The following is a 23,710-nucleotide window of genomic DNA, read 5'->3' as shown; positions in this document are numbered from 1 at the left end:
GAGCTCTGACCAGAATACTGCAATGATGCTTGGAGAAATGCAGTAGACACTTTGACATTTTCAGATTTAAATCTGGTAGAAATGCTTTTGTCTGAGCGCAAGTTTGCAAGCTGCGCCAGTAGCTGGCATGTTTGGATACAGCCCAAGAACGAATCTTGTGCTTTATCCAACTAGTTGAAAGTGGTAAAGCTGGTTCAGGACCAACGAAATCATTCGTTGCACCAGCTCTAGCCAACTCATCAGCCCATTCATTTCCAGTAATACCAGAATGGCCGGGTACCCATAAGAAGTAAACAGCATTTGAAATGCTGAGGTCTTCAATTTGAGTTCGACATGCGATCACTAGATTCGACCGTGAGTCATTCGAACTGAGTGCTTTTAAGGCTGCCTGACTGTCGGAACAAAAATAAATTCGCTTACCACAGATCCTCTGCTGAAGTGCCGATTGTACTCCACACAGAATCGCGTAGATTTCTGCTTGAAACACAGTACAGTATCTACCAAGTGAATGAGACTGCTCCAGCCTCATTTCACGACAGTAGACACCAGCACCAGCACGACCATTCAACAGAGAACCGTCCGTATAACAAACTATGTGTTCATCAAGTTGTCGTTCCAGACAACCAGACAACCATTCCTCACGAAAAGGATAGCTCACATTGAATGTTTTGAAAGGAAAACTGCATGTGAGAGTTAGGTCACTAGGAGCGAGTAAATACTCATCCCACGTAACCATTTGAGACCACAAGCGAGTGTGGCTGGTAGCATAATCTAATGGGTTACTGTTCCAAAGCCCTGTAACCTTAAGACGATATGCACAAGATAATGCTTCTTGTTTTAGGAACACATGTAGTGGTTTAATGCACAGTAGCGCCTCTAGAGCAGCAGTAGGAGTTGTCGTGAATGCTCCTGTCATCGCCATTAGGATCATCCTTTGGAGATGATTTAGCTTTGACTGAACTGTCGCGACTTCTCCTTTCTGCCACCATACAAGACATCCATATGCTAAAATTGGTCTAACAATAGTTGTGTAGATCCAATGAATATATCTGGGTTTGAGTCCCCATGATTTTCCAAAAGCTCGTCTACATTGGCCGAAAGCCATGCAAGCTCTTTTAATTCTGAAGTCAATGTGAGCAGACCAATTCAGTTTTGAGTCAAGAATAACCCAGACGTATTTAACTTGTTCGACCACAGTGACCTCTGAACCAAAGAACTGCAACGGACGAGCTCCTGTGATTATCCTACGATGAGTGAAAAGCACCATTGATGTTTTGCCCGGATTTACAGATAATCCAACCTGACAACACCATTGTTCAACAGATCGCAGGGCTTGCTGCATTAAATCAAAGAGAGTGTTAATGCTTATACCGGTCATCAATATATGATAATCGTCGGCAAAACCATAAGTCGGAAATCCAAGGTTATTAAGTTTCCTTAACAAACCATCAGCGACAAGGTTCCATAAAAGTGGGGATAGTACACCACCTTGAGGACACCCACAGACACTTAGCTTTCTAATCTCTGCTTGCCGAAGCGATGAACAAAGAAGTCGATTGCTAAGCATTGCGTGTATCCAATTTGTGATACTTGAAGGTATGCCATGACCACGGGCTGCTTCCAGAATTGAATTGAAAGACACGTTATCAAAGGCACCTTCAATATCTAGGAAAACTCCCAAGCAAGATTGCTTTTGTGAGAAAGCTTTTTCAATGTTGTACACAACATCATGTAACAGGGTTGTAGTGGACTTTCCACGCTGGTAAGCATGTTGCATTCCATGTAGCGGATGCAGGCCCAAACTCACATTTCTGATATAGTGATCGACTATGCGTTCCACTGTTTTAAGAAGAAATGAGCTTAGACTGATAGGCCTGAAACTCTTCGCTTCCTCATAAGTGTCGCGACCGCCTTTGGGAATAAATTTGACAATTATTTCCTGCCAGGCTCTTGGAATATATCCTGTCGCAAGACTAAAAGTGAGTATTTTCTTCAAAACATGTTTGAAATGTTCATACCCTTTCTGCAGTAACACTGGGAAAACTCCATCCTTTCCAGGAGACTTGTACGGAGCAAAACTCTCAACTGCCCATTTGACCGATTCAATCGTCACAACGCTTCGAGCAAGGGCCCAAGAATCGTAACTACCTGAAAAAGTCTCGGGAAGAGCTGTCGGTGATGGATCCATACATCCTGGAAAGTGAGTGTTAAAAAGATAGTGAAGTACATCACCCTCATCAGACAAGTGTTCACCATCTGAAGTTCTTAAGAAACTGACATTAAAGTCCTTAGACTTCGAAAGTAACTTATTTAATCTGCTAGCCTCGTTGAGACTAGAGACATTTGTGCAGAGGCTTTTCCAACCACTTCGCTCAGACGATCGAAGAGCATTTTTGTAAGCCCTTCGAGCCAACACGAATGCCTCCGACCCATTTCTGCGACGGTGGTTCCAAGCCCTTCTGCATAGTTTCCTTAGTCTAGCAAGTTCAGCATTCCACCAAGGAGTTCCTCTAGTAGCTCGCACAATCCGAAGTGGACAAGCCTCTTCATATGCTGCAACTATGAGTGAGTTTGTCTCGTCGACAACATTTTCCAAATCAATTGGGGTTTCAATTGTTGGTTGGTACCCGTAAAATCTAGTCGCCAAGCCCTCTTCATAGAGGTCCCAGTTTGTAGATTTGGGATTACGATATGTGATAATATCAAATTTAACGTTTGAATGATCAAAGAATATGTACTTATGATCAGACAACGAAGGTTCGAGCTCATCGGAGACGAGCCAATTCACCAACTCATGCGCAATTCTATCAGAGCAGAGAGTTACGTCCAAAACCTCCTCTCTGCCAGATCTCGCAAAAGTTGGACGGTTTCCTGCATTGACTATGTGCAGGTTTGTACTGCTCACAAATTCCATCATATCAGAGCCTCTCGAGTTTATATCTGTGCTGCCCCAAATGATATGGTGAGCATTTATGTCACTGCCGATTACAAGCGGTAGATCACTTTTGCAGCAGTATGATACAACCTTTTTGAAGTCATCGCTTGGCGAAGGTTGGTTATGCGGCAAATATGCCGAACAATAGACATATTTCCTGTCTATGCCATCAGTAGTCATACCAACTGTGACAGCACAACTATCCCGAGTTGTGAGCTCCGATATGAGAGAGACATCGAGAGCACTATTTGCAAGTATGCATGCTCGAGGCATTTCACGTGGATTAGTCATTCCGGTCTTGTTAAAGGCAACAAAGACTGGGTTTAACAATTTTCCAACGTAGAAGTTTCCCTTTTGGAAATATGGTTCTTGAACCAAAGCTAAACAAGCTTTACCTTCTTGCAGAAGTCTGGATAGATTCATAGTTGCTGTACGTTTATGCTGGAGATTGATTTGTGCTACTCTAACCATTATCAATTAAAGTAACGAACACTCCACCTCCAGCACTAATCGTACAACAACTACAAGAAACCAAATATATTGGCTTATAATCGCCTATAGCGAACTATGTAAGGATTTTTTTAAATGTTTTAATCATTTAAATCCCACGAGTTGCGAAGAAAGAAGTCGTCCACTGTGCCAGAGCTTCGCTTAACACAGTAAGGGAAAATCCCAAGATATTCCGTTCACGACTGCATTGTTTAACCTCCTGCAGCCATTCAGCCATCGGCACGGAAATACACCTTGACTTAGGAGTTCCTATTTTTGTGGCCTTTTACGACATGGAACAGGAAACCAGTGGATCAATTCTTGGTAAAAAATAATTCCGCCGGATGCCACACGGCTTACCTGTTTGGTGGACTTATACCACCGGTACAGGTGGACCGTAGCGTTATTCTTAGCCAGTTGGGAAACCGCTACCGACACTACACAGCTATCTAGGCTGCTCAGAGAGGGAAATTGACATTGATGGTCAACTTCCATGGATGGCCGAGCAGCCGACTACCATCCTACCGTTGATTTCGAGTAGTGGCAAGAAGCAAGATCTAGCCAGAAGATAACAAGATCCTTGTGGCTTCGAATCATGGGTAGAAGTCGTTTTTGTGAACATTCCTTGATGTATATTTGGCTGCTCATTGAAGCAATGGTGATGAAGGGTTTCGAAATCATGCCGCAGCTACAAATTGCTTGCCAGACCATAGCATTCTTACCAAATTTTTCGACTTCGATCGATGTCTCGGACTGGTTTAACACTTGCCCTTCTCGCACCGTATAATATTGTGGTTCCGGCAAGGATTTGTAATCGAGTTTCACGTAGGTTTCGTCGTCCATGATTATTTTTCAAATTTCCAGCAAGAATCGTATTGTACAACTTTCGAACCCTCGGCCTGATCGATACTTCTTGTTTCAGACTTTGTTTTGGTTGTTTCTGCTTCTTACAGGTTCGAAGATTCAAACGTTCTTTAGTACGAAGAACATTTGACTTCGAAGTGCCCATTTTTTTGGCCACATCCCGAACTGAAACCTCCTTCTTTTGCTCGAACGCCTTCAGTATACGTTTATCCAACTGAGGGTTAGCAGGACTTTTTTTCGATCCGTTTTCGGTTTATCATCACCGAACTTCCTGATTGCATTTCGCACGGCTTTTTCACTTACTCCCTCCATTTTTGCTACCTTTCTCAGTGACAGTCCGCGTTCTGTGCACCATTTGTACACAATTTTTCGACGTTGTTCTGCTGAAAGTCCACGCATTTCGAAACAAACTAATGAAAACGAATAAACAACTGCACAAGTGGTTAGAGAAGAGTGTAAACAACAGGACGCAGCCTTAAAAAATTCTGAAACATTGCGAAATGACAGCGGTTTCTGGTTTCGTCCATACTTTCTGGGATTAATTCTTTTAATTTTTTTGTTGGTTCGATGTCAAGCCGCCATAACTAATTTAACGTTTTGCAATGCACGTTCTACCATGTTTGACCAGCGTTTTAGATTTAGAGTGTCTTCAACAAGATTCAGAGTGGCGAAATGGTAGCGCGTATGCACTGAATGCAGTAGAACGCAGGTTCGAGTTCTGTCTGAGCGTACCTGTTTCCAATAAATCATCTTTTCTGTTATTTTTTCATTCATTTGGCTTCAATATATGTTTCCGCACAGTCATTGCGAAAACTGACTGAAATACTAATTGGATTTTCATCCTTTGCTCAACTCTTTCCTAGGAATTGCAAACTATTAACAGGATCAGAGACTCATAACGTGTGTGTATGTACCATTCACGAAAATGTGATTCTCATCATCCATAGCTTAGATATATGGCTTATCCAATCAATTGAAAGTATACACAAATAGTTTGACACGTGAAAATGTAACAGTAAAATGTTTTTGGTGTCAATGCGAAAATTGCATGGATCCAGGCTCATTGGAAAAAAGTTTATTAAAAGAAATGGAAGAAAAATATATTAATGAAATTATTTTTGAACAATGGGTCACACTGACAGATGCTACATAGAAATGTTTACACAACAAAAGAAAGAGTTTCTTTTCTAATTTGTTCAAAAGTTAGAGAAACTTATACCACATAATTTAATTAAAAGAGAGTAGCCAACTTTTTTGAAAAATACAAAAAATAACTTGCAGGAAGGAAAAGTTTTAGCTTGTTGTGATTTGTCAGAAAACTACAGTTTTGTACTGCAAGATGAAGTTAAGCGAAACGACATACTCAATCATATGAGTACCGTAGTTATTTCCGTAGATTTGCCTGATTCTATGTCGGATCTCAAAAATGATTGTTTTATACTACAATCAAAACAGTTACAAATGAAAAAAAGTTTATTTCATGTACGATGGAGCTGCATCACAATAACAGTTCGGCTGAAAAGTTCGTATCGTTTAATAGAAACTCACATTTTTTGCCAAAATTCGTTTTTATTATTCAACATAATTGCCATCAGAGGCAATACAGCGATTATAGCGATCTTCCAACTTTTCGATACCATTTTTGTAGTACGATTTGTCCTTTGCCTCAAAATAGGCCTCAGTTTCAGCGATTACCTCTTCATTGCTTCTAAATTTTTTACCAGCGAGCATTCTCTTGAGGTCTGAGAACAGGAAAAAGTCACTGGGGGCCAAATCTGGAGAATACGGTGGATGAGGGAGCAATTCGAAGCCCAATTCGTTCAATTTCAGCATGGTTTTCAATCATCAATTCGTTGTTGTTTTTGATCGATTGTGAGCTCACGCTGCACCCATTTTGCACAAAGCTTTCAAATATCCAAATATTCGTGAATAATATGTCCAACACGTTCCTTTGATATCTTTAGGGTGTCAGCTATCTCGATCAACTTCACTTTACGGTCATTGAAAATCATTTTGTGGATCTTTTTCACGTTTTCATCGTTAACAGCCTCTTTTGGACGTCCACTGCGTTCATCGTCTTCGGTGCTCATATGACCAGTACGAAATTTTGCAAACCGAATTGTTGCTTCGCCCGGTGCAGAGTCTGGATAACACTCATCAAGCCATTTTTTGGTATCGGCGGCACTTTTTTTCATCAAAAAGTAGTGTTTCATCAACACACGAAATTCCTTTTTTCCATTTTTTTCACAATAACAAAAGTAGCTTCACTCAAAATGCAATATCTCACAAACTAATAATCAGACAGCTGTCAAATTTATACACGTATCTTTTGAAGGTTGGTACTAACTGAAAATGGTATGGATTTAATATTAGTGGCGCCCTCTCATAGAAACGATACGAACGTTTCGGCCGATCTTTTAAATAGAAAGAACTTCTCCAGTTTGTCAATATAAGAATAACTATGATATAGATGTTTCGCAAAATCGCAGGATAAGATACTGTGTGGTGCCTTAGGAGGAACAATAAAATGCATGGCTACAAGGGTATTTCTAAGGAACGTGAACATCCCATTAAAAATGCAAAGGAACTGTTCGATTCGGCTCAAAAGCGAAAGCAGGAAAAACTAACACGAATTTTCTTTTTCTATGAAACTACATTGGAGTATGAAAATACCAAGCAACATATTAATGAAAAATATTGAAAAGCAATGACTATTCAAGGAACACAAAAATATCATTAATTCATTATAAATTCTGTAGACAAAATAGAAATTAGACGATTTTTAAATTTTAATGCTGGTTAAAAAATTGTAAATATTACTAAACAATGAGAAATCTTTAATAAAGGCGATTCTCCAACTTTGTATAAGAGCTTGAAATAAAATTGTTTCGGAAAAAAAACTATTTTTAATAAACTCAAATAACCATTCGAAGCCCCTAATACGGCACCCCTTGTTCTCCCCTAACAAGTAGACAATCGGCCACGTTGAACAAAAGCAAATAAGCCCAATAAAATATTATTTGAAATAGAAAACCATCCGAAAATCCTTACAATGACAAAAATTTTCCCGTTACAAAAACAGCAAAATTTTGACGCAAGACTACGTCTTTCTTCACTATGTTCACCTGGGTGCATTTTCAAATTTTCACGACACAAAAGCGTAACGAAATTACTCCATATTTAATTTTTTAGCTTTTTTCCTGATTGAGTATTTTCTCTAATTCTTTCACGAAACGAGTGGAAAAAATCGTAATATTGTTGTTAATACCCTATTGCACGTTTGTTAGCTTCAGTCTATGATAATCCATGAACAGAAACACATCGGATCGGGTGCGCAGGTTGCCATCTACTCCAAGAACTACACCGCGGAACTACACTTGGCATTATTCAACTGGTGCTTCAGTCAATGGCGAATATGAGGCTTCCTACAACCTAAATGCAGAACTATTAAGATTGTTTCTTTGAAAAAATCATCCGCTTAGTGCAAATCTTGAATAATTTGAATAGCTTTGTGCACTTTCGCTGTGTGAAATTTGCACCAAACAAACGTTAACTATCATTTTACTGCATCGCGTTTGAGAAAAAAGTTCCGAACAGTGTTTAATATCGTAGAGAATTCCATATTTTGGTCCTTCTGAATTCGAGAAATGAATCCCGTACAGTTTTTTCACTGAATATTAAAATAAATGAAATAGTCAAATATATGAGCGATCCAGCTGCAAGCTGCTGGCCATTCTCATTCGAGAAAAATATACCGAAATATGAGCGACTCAGAAAAATGAATTATTGGGCCATTCTAAGGGTTTTCCAAGGGACTATCAGAATATTTTTTTACTTTGAAACATGTAAATCGGAAGTGTATCTCACAACACTATAAATCATGTATAATGAACGTCACATCACATATACGTATTTCGGATACAATTTATATTCATCTTCAGTGTATTAGGTACCTAATAGATGAATATTTTTCATCCATACACGGAACGACCGAAATTAGCTCTGCGCCTAATTCGTATTACTGTTTTTGAATTAGTTGATTTTAACAACAAAATTTCCAAAATAACTATAAAATTAGTTAAAATCGAGATTTTACTTTGCTGAAAAAACTCTTATGTTTAGAGAATGTGTTTAGTTGGCGAATATTCTGGACACAAACCAGCAATATTTCAATCCAACACGAAACTCTCATTGACAACTAATTTCGTTATTAAAATCAGAAAATTTGTTTCTATTTATCTATCACCGTCATTACTGAAGGACAGCACAAAAAAAAAACAAAAATGAAATTGGTTTTATTAACAAGTTTCTTAGCCAAAAACTCATGAGAAGTGTCAAAGCAAAACAATCCATTAAAAAGCTAAAAGGGACAGTCTTGTTGAAACTGCTTGCAAATTGTTTACATATTTTTCGCATGTGTTACGATATATCCATATATAAATTTCTAACCGATATGTGAAAATGACGTGAACTGTTAGTGGAAAGTGTATTTATTCAGAATTTGTGCGCATTTGAAGCGATTGTGGATAATAATGTTTTTACGTGGAACAGTGAAGTGAGTTTCGAATGTTAGAGTGCAAAGGATGTTTTTTTGTATCTTCTAACATTCCGGGCTACGCCGTCCGGTGTACCACTTGTATTCGGTTTTTGTTTTCCGAGTGCTCAAAGTTTTCAGTGAGAGAGTCGATTTCGCGAAGTCGAATGAAGAAAACAGCGATTTAGAAGTAAAATTTTCAAAAAGAAGTTTATGTTTCGCTTATTTCTTTTTCTCCAATACAACATCGTATTTATACCTGCCAATATAGAAAAGATAACCGCGACTGAAATTTTTTTCGGTAGTAGTGTGCCATCTAGTGGCTAGTAGTCATTACGGTGCTAACGTGTTTTCGGTGACAGAGCGCCATATAGCTGCAAATTGCAGAAACCAATTCAACCATTTATGTTGGTTGAAAACAACGTTTTATTTCTCTAATTTAACTAAAAAATTAGTTGAATGGATATGAAGTGTGCCTTAGCTAAGAAATGACAGCACGTTTAATTAGTGAATTCAACTAAAAAAATAGCCATTTCAACAAATATTTTATTATTATTAAAGGAACTAGAACTAGAAAATCTAAATTAGTAAAAGTAAGATTTTTTTAGTTGTCTCAAAAAATAACTAACAAAAAAGATTTTTTTAGTTGTCTCAAAAAATAACTAACAAAAAGGAAAAGAAGCACCGGAATTTGTTTTTACGCACACATTGTTGGCATTACTCATACGCTTGCAAGCAGTTATTTTGAAGATATATAGAAGAAATGTAGTCAATCGTTCAGTATTATCTTTGTAAAAGCTTGGTGAAAACTTGAACATGTATCAATATGTGCAGTCAAAATACGACGCGGCAAAGGCGAAGAGGAAGTTCGAAAACGACAGTTCGCATAATTCGTCGAGGTCCGCCATGTTAATTGCGGAGCGCGTTTAGCGTCCTTTTCAAAACTACAAATTTCAAATGGTCAAACGGTATCAAATCAAATGTTATCTAAACACATTTCGAATGCAGTCATATGTAAATGTCGCGGTTATGTCTCTGGGACCTATTCCAAGTTTTTTTTCAAATCGTTGTATCTCGAGAACGGTAGCGTATATCAAATTTTTGATTAACATTGATTTAATTGGAAAGTTAGCGTTCTTACATAAAATTTTGTTGAAAAATAGAAACGATACGAACTTTTCAGCCGATCTGTTATAAAAATAGAAAGAACTTCTCCAGTTTGTCAATATAAGAATAACTATGATATAGATGTTTCGCAAATTCGCAGGATAAGGGACTGTGTGGTGCCTTAGGAGGAACAATAAAATGCATGGCTACAAGGGCTAGTATTTCTAAGGAACGTGAACATCCCATTAAAAATGCAAAGGAACTGTTCGATTCGGCTCAAAAGCGAAAGGAGGAAAAACTAACACGAATTTTCTTTTTCTATGCAACTACATTGGAGTATGAAAATACCAAGCAACATATTAATGAAAAATATTGAAAAGCAATGACTATTCAAGGAACACAAAAATATCATTAATTCATTATAAATTCTGTAGACAAAGTAGAAATCAGACGATTTTTAAATTTTAATGCTGGTTAAAAAATTGTAAATATTATTAAACAATGAGAAATCTTTAATAAAGGCGATTCTCCAACTTTGTATAAGAGCTTGAAATAAAATTGTTTCGGAAAAAAAAACTTTTTTTTAATAAACTCAAATAACCATTCGAAGCCCCTAATACGGCACCCCTTGTTCTCCCCTAACAAGTAGACAATCGGCCACGTTGAACAAAAGCAAATAAGCCCAATAAAATATTATTTGAAATAGAAAACCATCCGAAAATCCTTACAATGACAAAAATTTTCCCGTTACAAAAACAGCAAAATTTTGACGCAAGACTACGTCTTTCTTCACTATGTTCACCTGGGTGCATTTCCAAATTTTCACGACACAAAAGTGTAACGAAATTACTCCATATTTAATTTTTTTGCTTTTTCCCTGATTGAGTATTTTCTCTAATTCTTTCACGAAACGAGTGGAAAAAATCGTAATATTGTTGTTAATACCCTATTGCACGTTTGTTAGCTTCAGTCTATGATAATCCATGAACAGAAACACATCGGATCGGGTGCGCAGGTTGCCATCTACTCCAAGACCGCGGAACTACACTTGGCATTATTCAACTGGTGCTTCAGTCAATGGCGAATATGAGGCTCCGTTCCTACAACCTAAATGCAGAACTATTAAGATTGTTTCTTTGAAAAAATCATCCGCTTAGTGCAAATCTTGAATAATTTGAATAGCTTTGTGCACTTTCGCTGTGTGAAATTTGCACCAAACAAACGTTAACTATCATTTTACTGCATCGCGTTTGAGAAAAATGTTCCGAACAGTGTTTAATATCGTAGAGAATTCCATATTTTGGTCCTTCTGAATTCGAGAAATGAATCCCGTACAGTTTTTTCACTGAATATTAAAATAAATGAAATAGTCAAATATATGAGCGATCCAGCTGCAAGCTGCTGGCCATTCTCATTCGAGAAAAATATACCGAAATATGAGCGACTCAGAAAAATGAATTATTGGGCCATTCTAAGGGTTTTCCAAGGGACTATCAGAATATTTTTTTACTTTGAAACATGTAAATCGGAAGTGTATCTCACAACACTATAAATCATGTATAATGAACGTCACATCACATATACGTATTTCGGATACAATTTATATTCATCTTCAGTGTATTAGGTACCTAATAGATGAATATTTTTCATCCATACACGGAACGACCGAAATTAGCTCTGCGCCTAATTCGTATTACTGTTTTTGAATTAGTTGATTTTAACAACAAAATTTCCAAAATAACTATAAAATTAGTTAAAATCGAGATTTTACTTTGCTGAAAAAACTCTTATGTTTAGAGAATGTGTTTAGTTGGCGAATATTCTGGACACAAACCAGCAATATTTCAATCCAACACGAAACTCTCATTGACAACTAATTTCGTTATTAAAACCAGAAAATTTGTTTCTATTTATCTATCACCGTCATTATTGAAGGACAGCACAAAGAAAAACAAAAATGAAATTGGTTTTATTAACAAGTTTCTTAGCCAAAAACTCATGAGAAGTGTCAAAGCAAAACAATCCATTAAAAAGCTAAAAGGGACAGTCTTGTTGAAACTGCTTGCAAATTGTTTACATATTTTTCGCATGTGTTACGATATATCCATATATAAATTTCTAACCGATATGTGAAAATGACATGAACTGTTAGTGGAAAGTGTATTTATTCAGAATTTTTGCGCATTTGAAGCGATTGTGGATAATAATGTTTTTACGTGGAACAGTGAAGTGAGTTTCGAATGTTAGAGTGAAAAGGATGTTTTTTGTATCTTCTAACATCCCGGGCTACGCCGTCCGGTGTACCACTTGTATTCGGTTTTTGTTTTCCGAGTGCTCAAAGTTTTCAGTGAGAGAGTCGATTTCGCGAAGTCGAATGAAGAAAACAGCGATTTAGAAGTAAAATTTTCAAAAAGAAGTTTATGTTTCGCTTATTTCTTTTTCTCCAATACAACATCGTATTTATACCTGCCAATATAGAAAAGATAACCGCGACTGAAATTTTTTTCGGTAGTAGTGTGCCATCTAGTGGCTAGTAGTCATTACGGTGCTAACGTGTTTTCGGTGACAGAGCGCCATATAGCTGCAAATTGCAGAAACCAATTCAACCATTTATGTTGGTTGAAAACAACGTTTTATTTCTCTAATTCAACTAAAAAATTAGTTGAATGGATATGAAGTGTGCCTTAGCTAAGAAATGACAGCACGTTTAATTAGTGAATTCAACTAAAAAAATAGCCATTTCAACAAATATTTTATTATTATTAAAGGAACTAGAACTAGAAAATCTAAATTAGTAAAAGTAAGATTTTTTTAGTTGTCTCAAAAAATAACTAACCGAAATCAGAAAATCAACTAATTTTTTCGCCAAAATGCTGATTTCGGTCTTTCCGTGTATGGAAGATTTTTTGATTAAAATCAGGAAAAGAAGCACCGGAATTTGTTTTTACGCACACATTGTTGGCATTACTCATACGCTTGCAAGCAGTTATTTTGAAGGTATATAAAAGAAATGTAGTCAATCGTTCAGTATTATCTTTGTAAAAGCTTGGTGAAAACTTGAACATGTATCAATATGTGCAGTCAAAATACGACGCGGCAAAGGCCAAGAGGAAGTTCGATAACGACAGTTCGCATAATTCGTCGAGGCCCGCCATGTTAATTGCGGAGCGCGTTTAGCGTCCTTTTCAATACTACAAATTTCAAATGGTCAAACGGTATCAAATCAAATGTTATCTAAACACATTTCGAATGCAGTCATATGTAAATGTCGCGGTTATGTCTCTGGGACCTATTCCAAGTTTTTTTTTTCAAATCGTTGTATTTCGAGAACGGTAGCGTATATCAAATTTTTGATTAACATTGATTTAATTGGAAAGTTAGCGTTCTTACATAAAATTTTGTTGAAAAATAAATTTAAAAAATTATTCAAAATTATTTCAAAAATTTACATTATTTTGAAAATATGTAACTTTTCGAAATATTATTTCTCTATACTAGAAATTTGAGAGTATTTTACTTTGGACTTCAGCTACAACATATCGAAAAATAAAAAAAATCAAAGGTACTTTTTTTGAGATATTTGAATTTTAAGTGTTCTTTTTGAAACAAAAATCAAATAACAATTTTTTTCCACACTGCTAATTTTTTTTTTACTAAAACATTGCAGAAGATAACAAATCGATCGAACTTACCGTTTCTGGAACATATATTATTGAAAATTTCAAGGGATTTTTGCTTAGTCCCATCGCAAAAATAAGGCTAGAAATAATCTTGTGAATTTACATCTTATGAGATGCACATAAAGGAAGCGTCGTATTTCACACAAATTTTTAATCAAGAACTTGTAAAATTGTGTGATTTGAAAGTTACATGGCTTGAATTCGAAACAAAAGATCGTTAGCAGCAGCGCGACTTGAACCGAAAAACATTATACCACAAGCGCATCGGTTACTCGACTGAACCACAGAGCTCATATATGTTAATTGAACAATTGATACATATAAATCCATACAGCAGCACTTGGTAGCCGAGTGCTGTAATTTGGTGAGTGTAAAATTCTGTGCGAGTGGAATATTGTGTAATTTGGAAAATTAAATAGTTGTGAATTGTATCGTTTGTAGAGTTCTGTCACCTGTAAAATTCATAATATTTTTCTGTGATACAACAAAAAATCGACCTTCGATTTCGTATAGCATGTTTACTGAATATATCATATATATCGTTAATCGTAATTTAATCGCACTCTCTCACAGTAGTTAAAGCCACAGCATTCGCCTTGTGGTAGTGCACGTACATGCTGGATAGGTAGCTGCTATTTTAATTTTCGGTCACGATTTTCGAGAATGTCACGAGCTCAAAATGTAATGACAGTTTCATAATTGGACTGTCACATCCTCTGTGACCGCTCGGTGGCAATAAATTGAGTGTAAATGGCGGTGTTTCCATTACCGGATCAATTTCAGTTTTTAGCAGCGTTAAGTAATTCTCAGGCGTAAATATATTTTCATGATATTTATATCTGCATTGAAAATTCAGATAAAAATTATCATGGTAAAAATTTAATCACAAAGCTTGTTCATGCAGATAATTCCATAATATTACAACTATTTACTTAAATTTCATACACGAAGTAGTAGAAGCGCAGCTTTTGCGTTTCTGGTATAACGCAAATACAAAAAATCTTTCACTTCTGTTTCTTCTATATTTCTAGTTCATGCTAAACGGCGTTAAATTGTTTGATCGAAAAAATGCATTGGATTAAATCAACCAGCTGGACATAAATAAAAACCACCCGAACTGCCAAAAAAAATTTTTTTGAACAGAACGATGCACAGTTAAAATCAGCTCGGCGAAGCAAGAGCATTGTGGTTATCAAAAGTGGAATGGCTAAATTGACCGTGGAATGGCTAAATTGACCGTCTTAAACAACATGCACAAATGTGTCTCACTCATATTGATCAATTAAAACTACTTATGGTTTATAATCATACATAATTAGTATCTATTTTACTAGCGAACAAAACGTGTCGTAGGTCCCAATCACTAAAAATTTTCTGTATTCCTCTGTATCAGATTTGCACGATACGCTTTGTGCTATGATTCGTTTTTTTAATGCAGTTGAAATTTTGCGTGCCTTGTTTTAGCACTGAATTTCACTCTAGTTCTCGTTCATAGCAAAAATTTTAGAAAACTTTAATTTTGAACTGTTTGCGGTTATCTCATGTTACCAAAAATTTTATCATAATTTGCTTAACATATTTCCCATGCTATGGGGAATAATTATGTTGTTGCGTTAAATACAGCTCACTCACGATTAAGCTCTGCCCTTTCATGAAAATATTGGATTTTGAAACGGCACCCCATAGTAAAGTAAGACGTACTTACGTCAATAAATATAACTTGAAAACGATAACTTTCTCTTTGCTGAATTTAGAAACCTTTTGTACATACCTTAAATTTTACAATAAATATTATTAACATATAACGGTTCCTCCAAATAGTACTAATTCAAATATAATAAATTTTTCAGCATTGACGATCCATTAAAGAAAAACGCTACAATTGGATTCATTAACAACTTTGGACAGATTCCAAAACAACTATTCCGCAAGGCTCATCCTGCTAAAAAAATACCTTCGACCAGAACGTTATCTGTATTAGATTCGAATCCTATAGTAACGTCAGTACAGTTAATGCAATCTAATGACAAACTATTTTTCCATAATCTAGAAATGCTTAAACCATGTATGCAACCAATTAAAGGTGATAATTTATTTTTGATATCTAGGTGAAATTATAATTACATATTTTCAGAGCTAAAGGGACCAGTTGGGCACGTAATACAAGGAGACAAGGTTATATCAGCCGTTGAACAGAATAAAATACTAATACCTCCCAACTATAATCGTTACATAGCATGGGGCTACGCCGATCATTCCGTTAGAGTTGGCATGTATGATTCTGATCGAGTGTTATTTGTGTGCGAGAATATTGCACCTGATTCGGGAGAAATTCTGGCATGTGCTTGCCCAAATTCGAAAACGGTAATAATGGCTGGTTCTAATTCCATAGTAACTGTATGTGATATAGATTTTAAGCACAAACAATTGCATGTTATGCATACCTTACATGGACATACGGATGCTGTTACGTCTCTTGCTGCAAGTACCGCATACAACATCATTGTTTCTGGTTCTAAAGACAGATCAGCTATCATTTGGGATATGTCAAGATACAAGTACGTGCGGCAGTTGTCTAGTCATGTTGGTGTCGTTGCTGCGGTCAATATAAATGAACTAACGGTAAGTTATTATTTAAAACTATCTAAAAATTCTTGTCAATGTCGGTTAGAATGTATGTAATTCAAGCACTGTTAGTTGAACATTTTTATAGAATACATCTCCAAAAATATTGAATACCCCACGCATACCACGACCAAGCTATAATAAAACTCAAGTGAATTCAAATGAGCTTCTCGCCAAGATTTATGTAATAAAATGATATCCGAGCACAGCGCACGAGCTGCATGGTATTTGTTGTAAGTGACTATGAAGCTCATGTGCTGCACTTATTCAAATCAGACTCATGAGCGTGTTCTTGCAACCAAGGATGGGCATAATCGTATCAATTTTCACTCGGCTAGCACTCATAGACACTTTTCTACCAACTACGAGTTACTCGATTTTATTCGTGCATAAGTGTGCTTCTGCCGAACACCCGACCTCAAGTAACACCCGATCGGCGAAGCGCAATATTTAATTCTCTCGTATTTATTCTCTCTTTTAATCGTTATGGAGCGCTGCCATTTGAATTCTGATTAGTACGGTTTATGTTCGGTTTTAATCCGATCCAATGATGAGTTAACTCGCTCGGCAATCCGATTATTTTCAAGTATTTTGAATCGTGATTCAAGACGATCCATTCTCTGGAGTATAATGAAGCATGTAAGGCAAACGCAAAATAATCGTATCCGTGAGATGATTTCACGAGCCGACGGCAATTTTAAGTGCGCTTTTGATTCATGCTGCGAATATGTGAAAAAAGTTGTTATTTTCTAAATTAAAGCGACATTATTTGCAGTTTCCACGATGTTGTTTCTAGTGGCCCGCTCATCTAGAAAATTTATGATTCCGTATTTTTAGGTGATTGTAGTATCTCAATTTACTATATTTCAGTAGAGGCTTGCCAGTTGCGAAAGGAACTAACATTTTCAACTGAAAACCTATTTCTTATGCACATTATATTTTTACATATATCTTTACTTTTCGATCCAGAATCGATAACAGTTGGATATGACAAACGGCTCTCCTCATCAATTGTTTGGAATACGGCTCTCAACGAACCCATAAGAGTTTTTGATTTTTAGTAGTATAATCTACTCTTATATTATAGCTCGTGTAGCGCAATCGGATAGGTTTTTTTGGGGCTGGAAAAGTGCCGTATTCACTTACAAGTTCGACACAGATGTTTACACAAGTCATATAAGTAGACAAAATTCATTATATTGTTCTAAGTATTGTATTTACCATTACGAATACGATGACATGTGGGAGGGTGAAAATTTTATTACAACTTTTGTAACAGCATATTACAAGAGAGCAAAAGAAATGAATGGACAAAATTTGCTTCAATCGATAAATACATTATCAGAAATCATGAATGCAAAATTGCAAAATCAGTCTTACAATTCTTTCGCAGATATTCCCTTTATGCGTTTTATCGAAACCGTTCGTTCTCACGATAACAATAAAACTACTGGACCAAACTGGATATTTTGCTTTTCCCTATAGAAAGGTAAAATAATTGCTGCAAAATCCGACTTTCAAACAGATACTCGGAGTCCCATAGTTTTATATACCATTCAACTTTTTATATACCATTTTACCGCTCAATTTTTTCAGAGATGGTTGAACCAATTTCCGCAAGCTTCCCGTTTGAAAGCTACTAATAGATAGGGAGTGGGGGATACTATAAATATAACACGAAATCGAAAAAAATAATTGAAATAATTCTTTATAATAACGCTATCCAAAATAATAAACATTTCAACTAGATTTTTTTACAAATCAGCGGAAATATTCTGCTAATAATATTATTCCTTGAATCTAAAACCCTGAATCGCGATTTTTAATAGTCTATAATTATTAAGTTAATCGCTTGGTGGATGTTAGTTACATCAGCACTCAATAAATTAAATTTCGAAGAACGTAGAGTAGTTTCCAATTTTCGTCTAATATGTCCATTATCGTGTTGTTTAAGGAAATTAAATTTGTCCTCTGGGGCTCAGGGGTGGAATCACGTACGGTGATCAAGCGGTGATCACCAGAAATTTAGAAATCACAGAAGATCGTGTATCACCAGTCTGGTGATTGGGTAATGGGGTAATAATTTTTCAATAATATGACTAAGGAAATAAAGTTTTCCAACCTAACCTTTTTTTATTTGAACTAATTTATTTCAGTGTCTTTTTATCGAAAACTAAACTGAAAAGAATGTCGTAATCATCCAAGAATTCAATGAAACTCAAAAAAGTATCAGTACTCGAACGTGATAATGAAAAAATAATCATTCAAAAACATTCTCACTATTATCCCCTGGGCTTTGGATGATGAGCTACAGGGCGCGTACCCCCGCTTGGTGGGTGTGGTGGGAGTCAATTTACACTTCGCGTATTGACAAAGTCGGACCATACCGAGATCGATCGTTCGCTTATAAATGTAGAAGATGAAAATTATTATGTTGTCTGGATCGATCACGGAGTGGACAGGACTAATAATGCTTGAAATTGACAATAGGTCATTAGGTGGTTTCGAGCATTCTTATGCCTGGAATTGGTCACCAATTTGAATTATTTTGATCCAGTTGGGATGAATATTAATTTATCATATTCGTCCTGAACTTGGTGAATTTAATTCTAAGAAGAGGACTATTGTTATCAGGAATAGGAGTAAATTGATATCTTATGAACCGTTTAGGAACTTTCAAACCTTTCCGTTCCGGCTCGGTATCGGTAATGTTTACAAATTGCAACGACGGCGAAACTGATTAATCAGGTGTGAATACACTCTCAAATCGGGAAAGGTTTGAATGTACTTAGATTTCTCCAAATTGGACACAGATGTCACCTTCTAACTAAGAGTGTGACATGTGTGTTTCTGGAAGAGAACGGTTCACGTGGACCATTTCATCCAATCACACCTAGTATTTCTTCACGAAATACATGTAGTTCTTGTTTCCTGGATGCGTGCTCAACACTAGAAGGCCCAAAACTTTGTTTAGACCTAAATTGTTCAAAAGCAGTCAAAATGATTGAAAGAGAGAAAGTCAATAATATAAACTGTGACAGAATAAATAAAAGCTAGTGCAGTGTGCCTAAGTGCAAATATCGTTAAATAAAGAATTAGAAAAGTTCACAGAATTTCAAGCAATCCTTCCATTGTTTACATATTGTGACTTTCCTGAGCAATCTAGTGTTAAATGTGCATCCTTACATTATATAATTTAACAAGCTTACTAACACCTGATTTTATTTTTATCACGAGAAACTATCAAAATAACAAATTATAGACAAAAACGATATGGAGCGGAAAAATCCTAGGGTGCCGCAGGAATACCAAAAGGAAATTGAAAACAAATCAAGAGCCCCAGTAAAACGACGAAAGATTGGTGTTTTCATGTAATAACTCATTTGATGACATATTAACTTTTGGTAAGTCACAATATTTCTATATTATTATTACTTTTATTATTATCATTATTGTTATTGTTGTTGTTATTGTATTATTATAAATATTATTGTTATTATTATTGTTGTGATTGTCACTATTATTATTTCTTATTGATATTATTATTGTTATAGTAATTATTATTATTTCTTTATTCTTGATAAGTTATTACATTGATATATTAACAGGTTTCAGGGGGATGGGTATAGCGTGATGGGTAAGTCGATGCCTTTCACGCCGCTCGTCTGGGTTCGATTCCCAACCCCGCACATAGGGTCAGAAAGTTTTTCTGGCCCGAAGAGGCGAATGACATTAATGTTAAAGCCTCTATAATAGAAAAAAAAACAGGATTCTCCGGCATAGTAAAAAAAGCGATGCAATGGGGAAAAGGAAATGTAAAGTAACTTCGACAAAGATAGAAACAATCAGAGCAGATTAGAATGGATAGTGTTAGTAGACCAAATATATCTACATCTATTTAGGAACTTTAAAGTAATAATCGTTGGTACCGCTTCAGACATAAAAGACTATATAGGACAGCAGGGCCAAGACCGAAGCGGATACAAAGCGAAATTTTCCAAAGTTTCATTGACGAGGACATTTAAGACACAGAAGAAGTTGGTAGGATGACAAAATACTAATACGATACAGACGCACGAATGATTGACTGGTTACAGGGTGAAGCACACACTTCCTGCCCAAGTGACAAACTCTCTGGTGAACTTGCAATAGAAGATATTCGTATCTTTCGTTGCAAATTGATAACCGTAAAGGAATCTGTCGCTTGGGTTACATGCTGGAGGGAACCTATCAATGATAGGCCGGTTTCCTCCTTCATTACTAGTGTTCATTTGGGCACCATAGCCTAGTTCGTCCGGTATGGAAAGTGCGGATCATTGTAACCACCCCCCTCGGCCAAAGGGAAGGGGAAAAAAAACATTCTCACTATTATCAGTCATGCAGAGATTTTCACGGAAAATGATGATAATCAATATGGTGGGTGATGTATTGAAAATCAATTTAAATCTTATCTTAATCTGCCAGTTATAATGACAATAATATAAATTTGGTACATTTTTCATGCAGGTTTAAAAAATATGTCACTATTTACTTGCATTTCATACACAGAAGTAACAAGAGCGAAGAACATGGCTAGAACGAACACAAACAAGCGTTCAAACCAGCTCGGTGGAAGAGCACTGTACCAAGTGCTACCGTAACCAAGAGGCTTCTCAGTAAAGGGCTGGTTCAAGTGCTGCGCAAAACTCTGTACTCTTGTTACTTCTATGAAACAAATTAATGCTTAATAGCGTTTAATTAGGTTAATAAAGTTAATAAGTTACTTAGACCATGAGAGTTAATCAACCCTAGAATTACAACAACGTCCTATGTCTCTATAATCAATATTCAGAATGTATTGGTTTTTCGCTGTATTTGCATCGCATATTGCTATTGCGTACTGGACTTCCGACATCTGAATATCATCATCTGCTAGTGCAAATCGCTGCATGGCTGATAATCGTGAAAATGATAATTCATAATCATGTGTGTATTTAAAGAATGTTACTGTAGTGATATTGAAAGGAATGGAATTTCCCCCATACCCGGTGAACGACCGTAACTAGGTTAAAACCGGGTATAAATAAACGATATAATAATAATAATAATTTCCCCCATACTCATCGGAGATATTTGGCTAGGTGATAATTGTGCAACACTGATTAGAAATGATAATGCTGCCCCAATATCAATCTCAGACAATCAAAAAAAAAATCGTTAATATGATAATTTCCTTGATTGCCTTGCAACCACGCGGATTATCAGAAACCTAAAGCATAAGCGCACTGGCTGTTTCAACAGATTACTGGAATCATCCGAACTGTTTAGTTACAATGATGAAGCTTGATTGTAACTTGATAACCATTCCGAAGTGAAGTCGATGATCGGTGGACGAATTTGTTAGAGTTGGAAATAATTGATTTCCTCCTTCGTCAACTAACAATCTCATTTTATTTGTCTTAAAAGACCTAATTAATTCTTAGTAGAATAGCACATCAAACTTGTTACATGTTAACATAACTGGCAATGTAACGATCATCATAATGCACATTGCCCTTCAAGCAAAAACTTATATTCAGCCAACCGAACTCATCATGCAATCGGGTTATAGCCAATTTTTTTGTCCACCCTACCCTACAACAGATCGTTTCAATCTAACTCCAGCCAAATATCCAGGCACACTTGTCAATCGTTCAGATTTTCGATTGCACACGAACAGTTGGCTCATTTTTTACGCTTCCGATGAAGTTCGCTGGCACTCTTTAACTCATGCATTGGCAATTGGGTTCGTGTTTAAAAAAGGCGGGTGAGTAATGTCAGAGACATAACTGGATGTCGTGAATGCGAAAACAACAGACATGTTCCTTAACACTTCCGAATATCAATTAGTTGATCAATTGTATGAAATTGTATGTAGAATTTGAAAAGATGCACCTAAACTAAAGTAGAGATTATTTACATATAACATTCTGAAACACAAATATTATGAAATAACCAGTATAGTTCTTTATAATAAAATAATGGTGGCTCTGGAAAGAACCTTTTATGAAAGCTTATTTCCGTCATCTAATTCCAGACTGAACTGTTGTACGTGGGTGCGATACTGATATGGTTGGTGTAGGTGTAGCGTTTACAACCGATTATAATCTTCCAATAAAGAAAACATTAATTCGCTGGGTTGATCAATGATACAATAGGCCTAATTTATTGAACGAAACTATAAATATGTTATAGGGATTCGTTTCTAGCATTCAGAAGGGTCAAATTGCGTAATTATCTACGACATTAAACTCTGGAACATTTTTCGCCCAAAACAAAGAAGGCTTCACTTGATCTCGATTACTGTGAATGTCACACATCGAAAAGTGCACAAACCTAACCAAACTGTTCTAGATTTGCACTAAACTGAGGATATTTATCTTAGATTTGCGAACAACAAATTCTGATAGTTCTTTAGAAAACTTTTAGAGCCATTAGAACGGCTGATTTTGTGTAATGCTTGCACCGTTGTTTTTTCATCAATGCAAATGACTGGCAGCTGTGACGTAATCGCTCTTGTCGAAGACGAAACTAGCTTTGCAAACGACACAAAATACATCTGCTCGCAGTGGCGACAGAATCCAAACTGATCCAATTTTTGTAAAGAGATTTCTTTTTACGTGATTTCGTTTGTAGCTTTTTCACTAAAGGGCGGTCCTAACGGCTATAAAAATAGGCGCATACAGAATTTTAATGTCGATTATTTCATTTCGGATTTGCATAATTTATCAAAAGAAACTATCAATATGCTGTAGGGATTCGTTTCTAGCATTCAGAAGGACCAAATTGAGGAACTCACTACGATATTTACCACTTTTCGGATCGTTTTACTCGAACGATTTGTTATACAGCAGCAGATATTTTGTTCTCTTCCTCAGAACGCGTTCTGATTGGCTGGTGTTGACATGGGTCAAATGAGACAGATTTTTCAATAATGTACTATTGAAATACTTCAATGCTTTTGCTATACAAGTTTAAGTTGAAAAAATTCGATTCTATTGGTAGTTAGATTATATATATCCTTTCACAGATCACTGAGCTATGAGCTTTACACATACAAGCAAGGCAAACGCGCCTTATGGATTATCCCCTTTGATACTCGTTTATAAAAAACATTTCAGAAAAGTTTAATTTTGAATTATTTAAGATTATGTCACACAACTGATAATTTTATCATAAAATTGTGATCATATTTCCGATGGCGTGTAGCAAAAATTATGTTGATTCGTTAGATACAACGTATTCACGATCAAAAACTTATCACTCTCTTAGAGGGTAAATTTTGAAAAGGCACCCCATAGTAAAGTAAGTCGTATTCACGACAAAATTTAGCGATTTTCAATTCTCTCATTCTCCGTCGTCGTACGCAGTATGATAACAAACGAGTTTGAGTAACTCTGTTATGTTTTATTAAGTACGCAATGGACGATGATGTATAGTGAAAGATGATCGAGTGTA

General features: G+C 36.1%; 1 protein-coding gene across 5 annotated transcripts in view; it reads left to right on the top strand.

Annotated features, from left to right (window-relative positions):
• Positions 1-23,710, top strand: part of LOC131436301 (WD repeat and FYVE domain-containing protein 3) — a 1,204,110-nt gene that overhangs the window by 909,057 nt on the left and 271,343 nt on the right. For all 5 annotated transcript variants that reach the window (XM_058604951.1, XM_058604953.1, XM_058604954.1 and 2 more), the window contains exons 25-26: positions 15,460-15,692; positions 15,744-16,231. In XM_058604951.1, the coding sequence (XP_058460934.1) occupies positions 15,460-15,692; positions 15,744-16,231 (721 nt within the window). The remainder of the gene's footprint in view (positions 1-15,459; positions 15,693-15,743; positions 16,232-23,710) is intronic.

Source organism: Malaya genurostris, chromosome 3 (genome assembly GCF_030247185.1).
Source record: "Malaya genurostris strain Urasoe2022 chromosome 3, Malgen_1.1, whole genome shotgun sequence".
NCBI lineage: Eukaryota > Metazoa > Arthropoda > Insecta > Diptera > Culicidae > Malaya > Malaya genurostris.
Note: the sequence above shows the minus strand (reverse complement) of the source record. Positions and strands in the feature narration are given on the sequence as shown.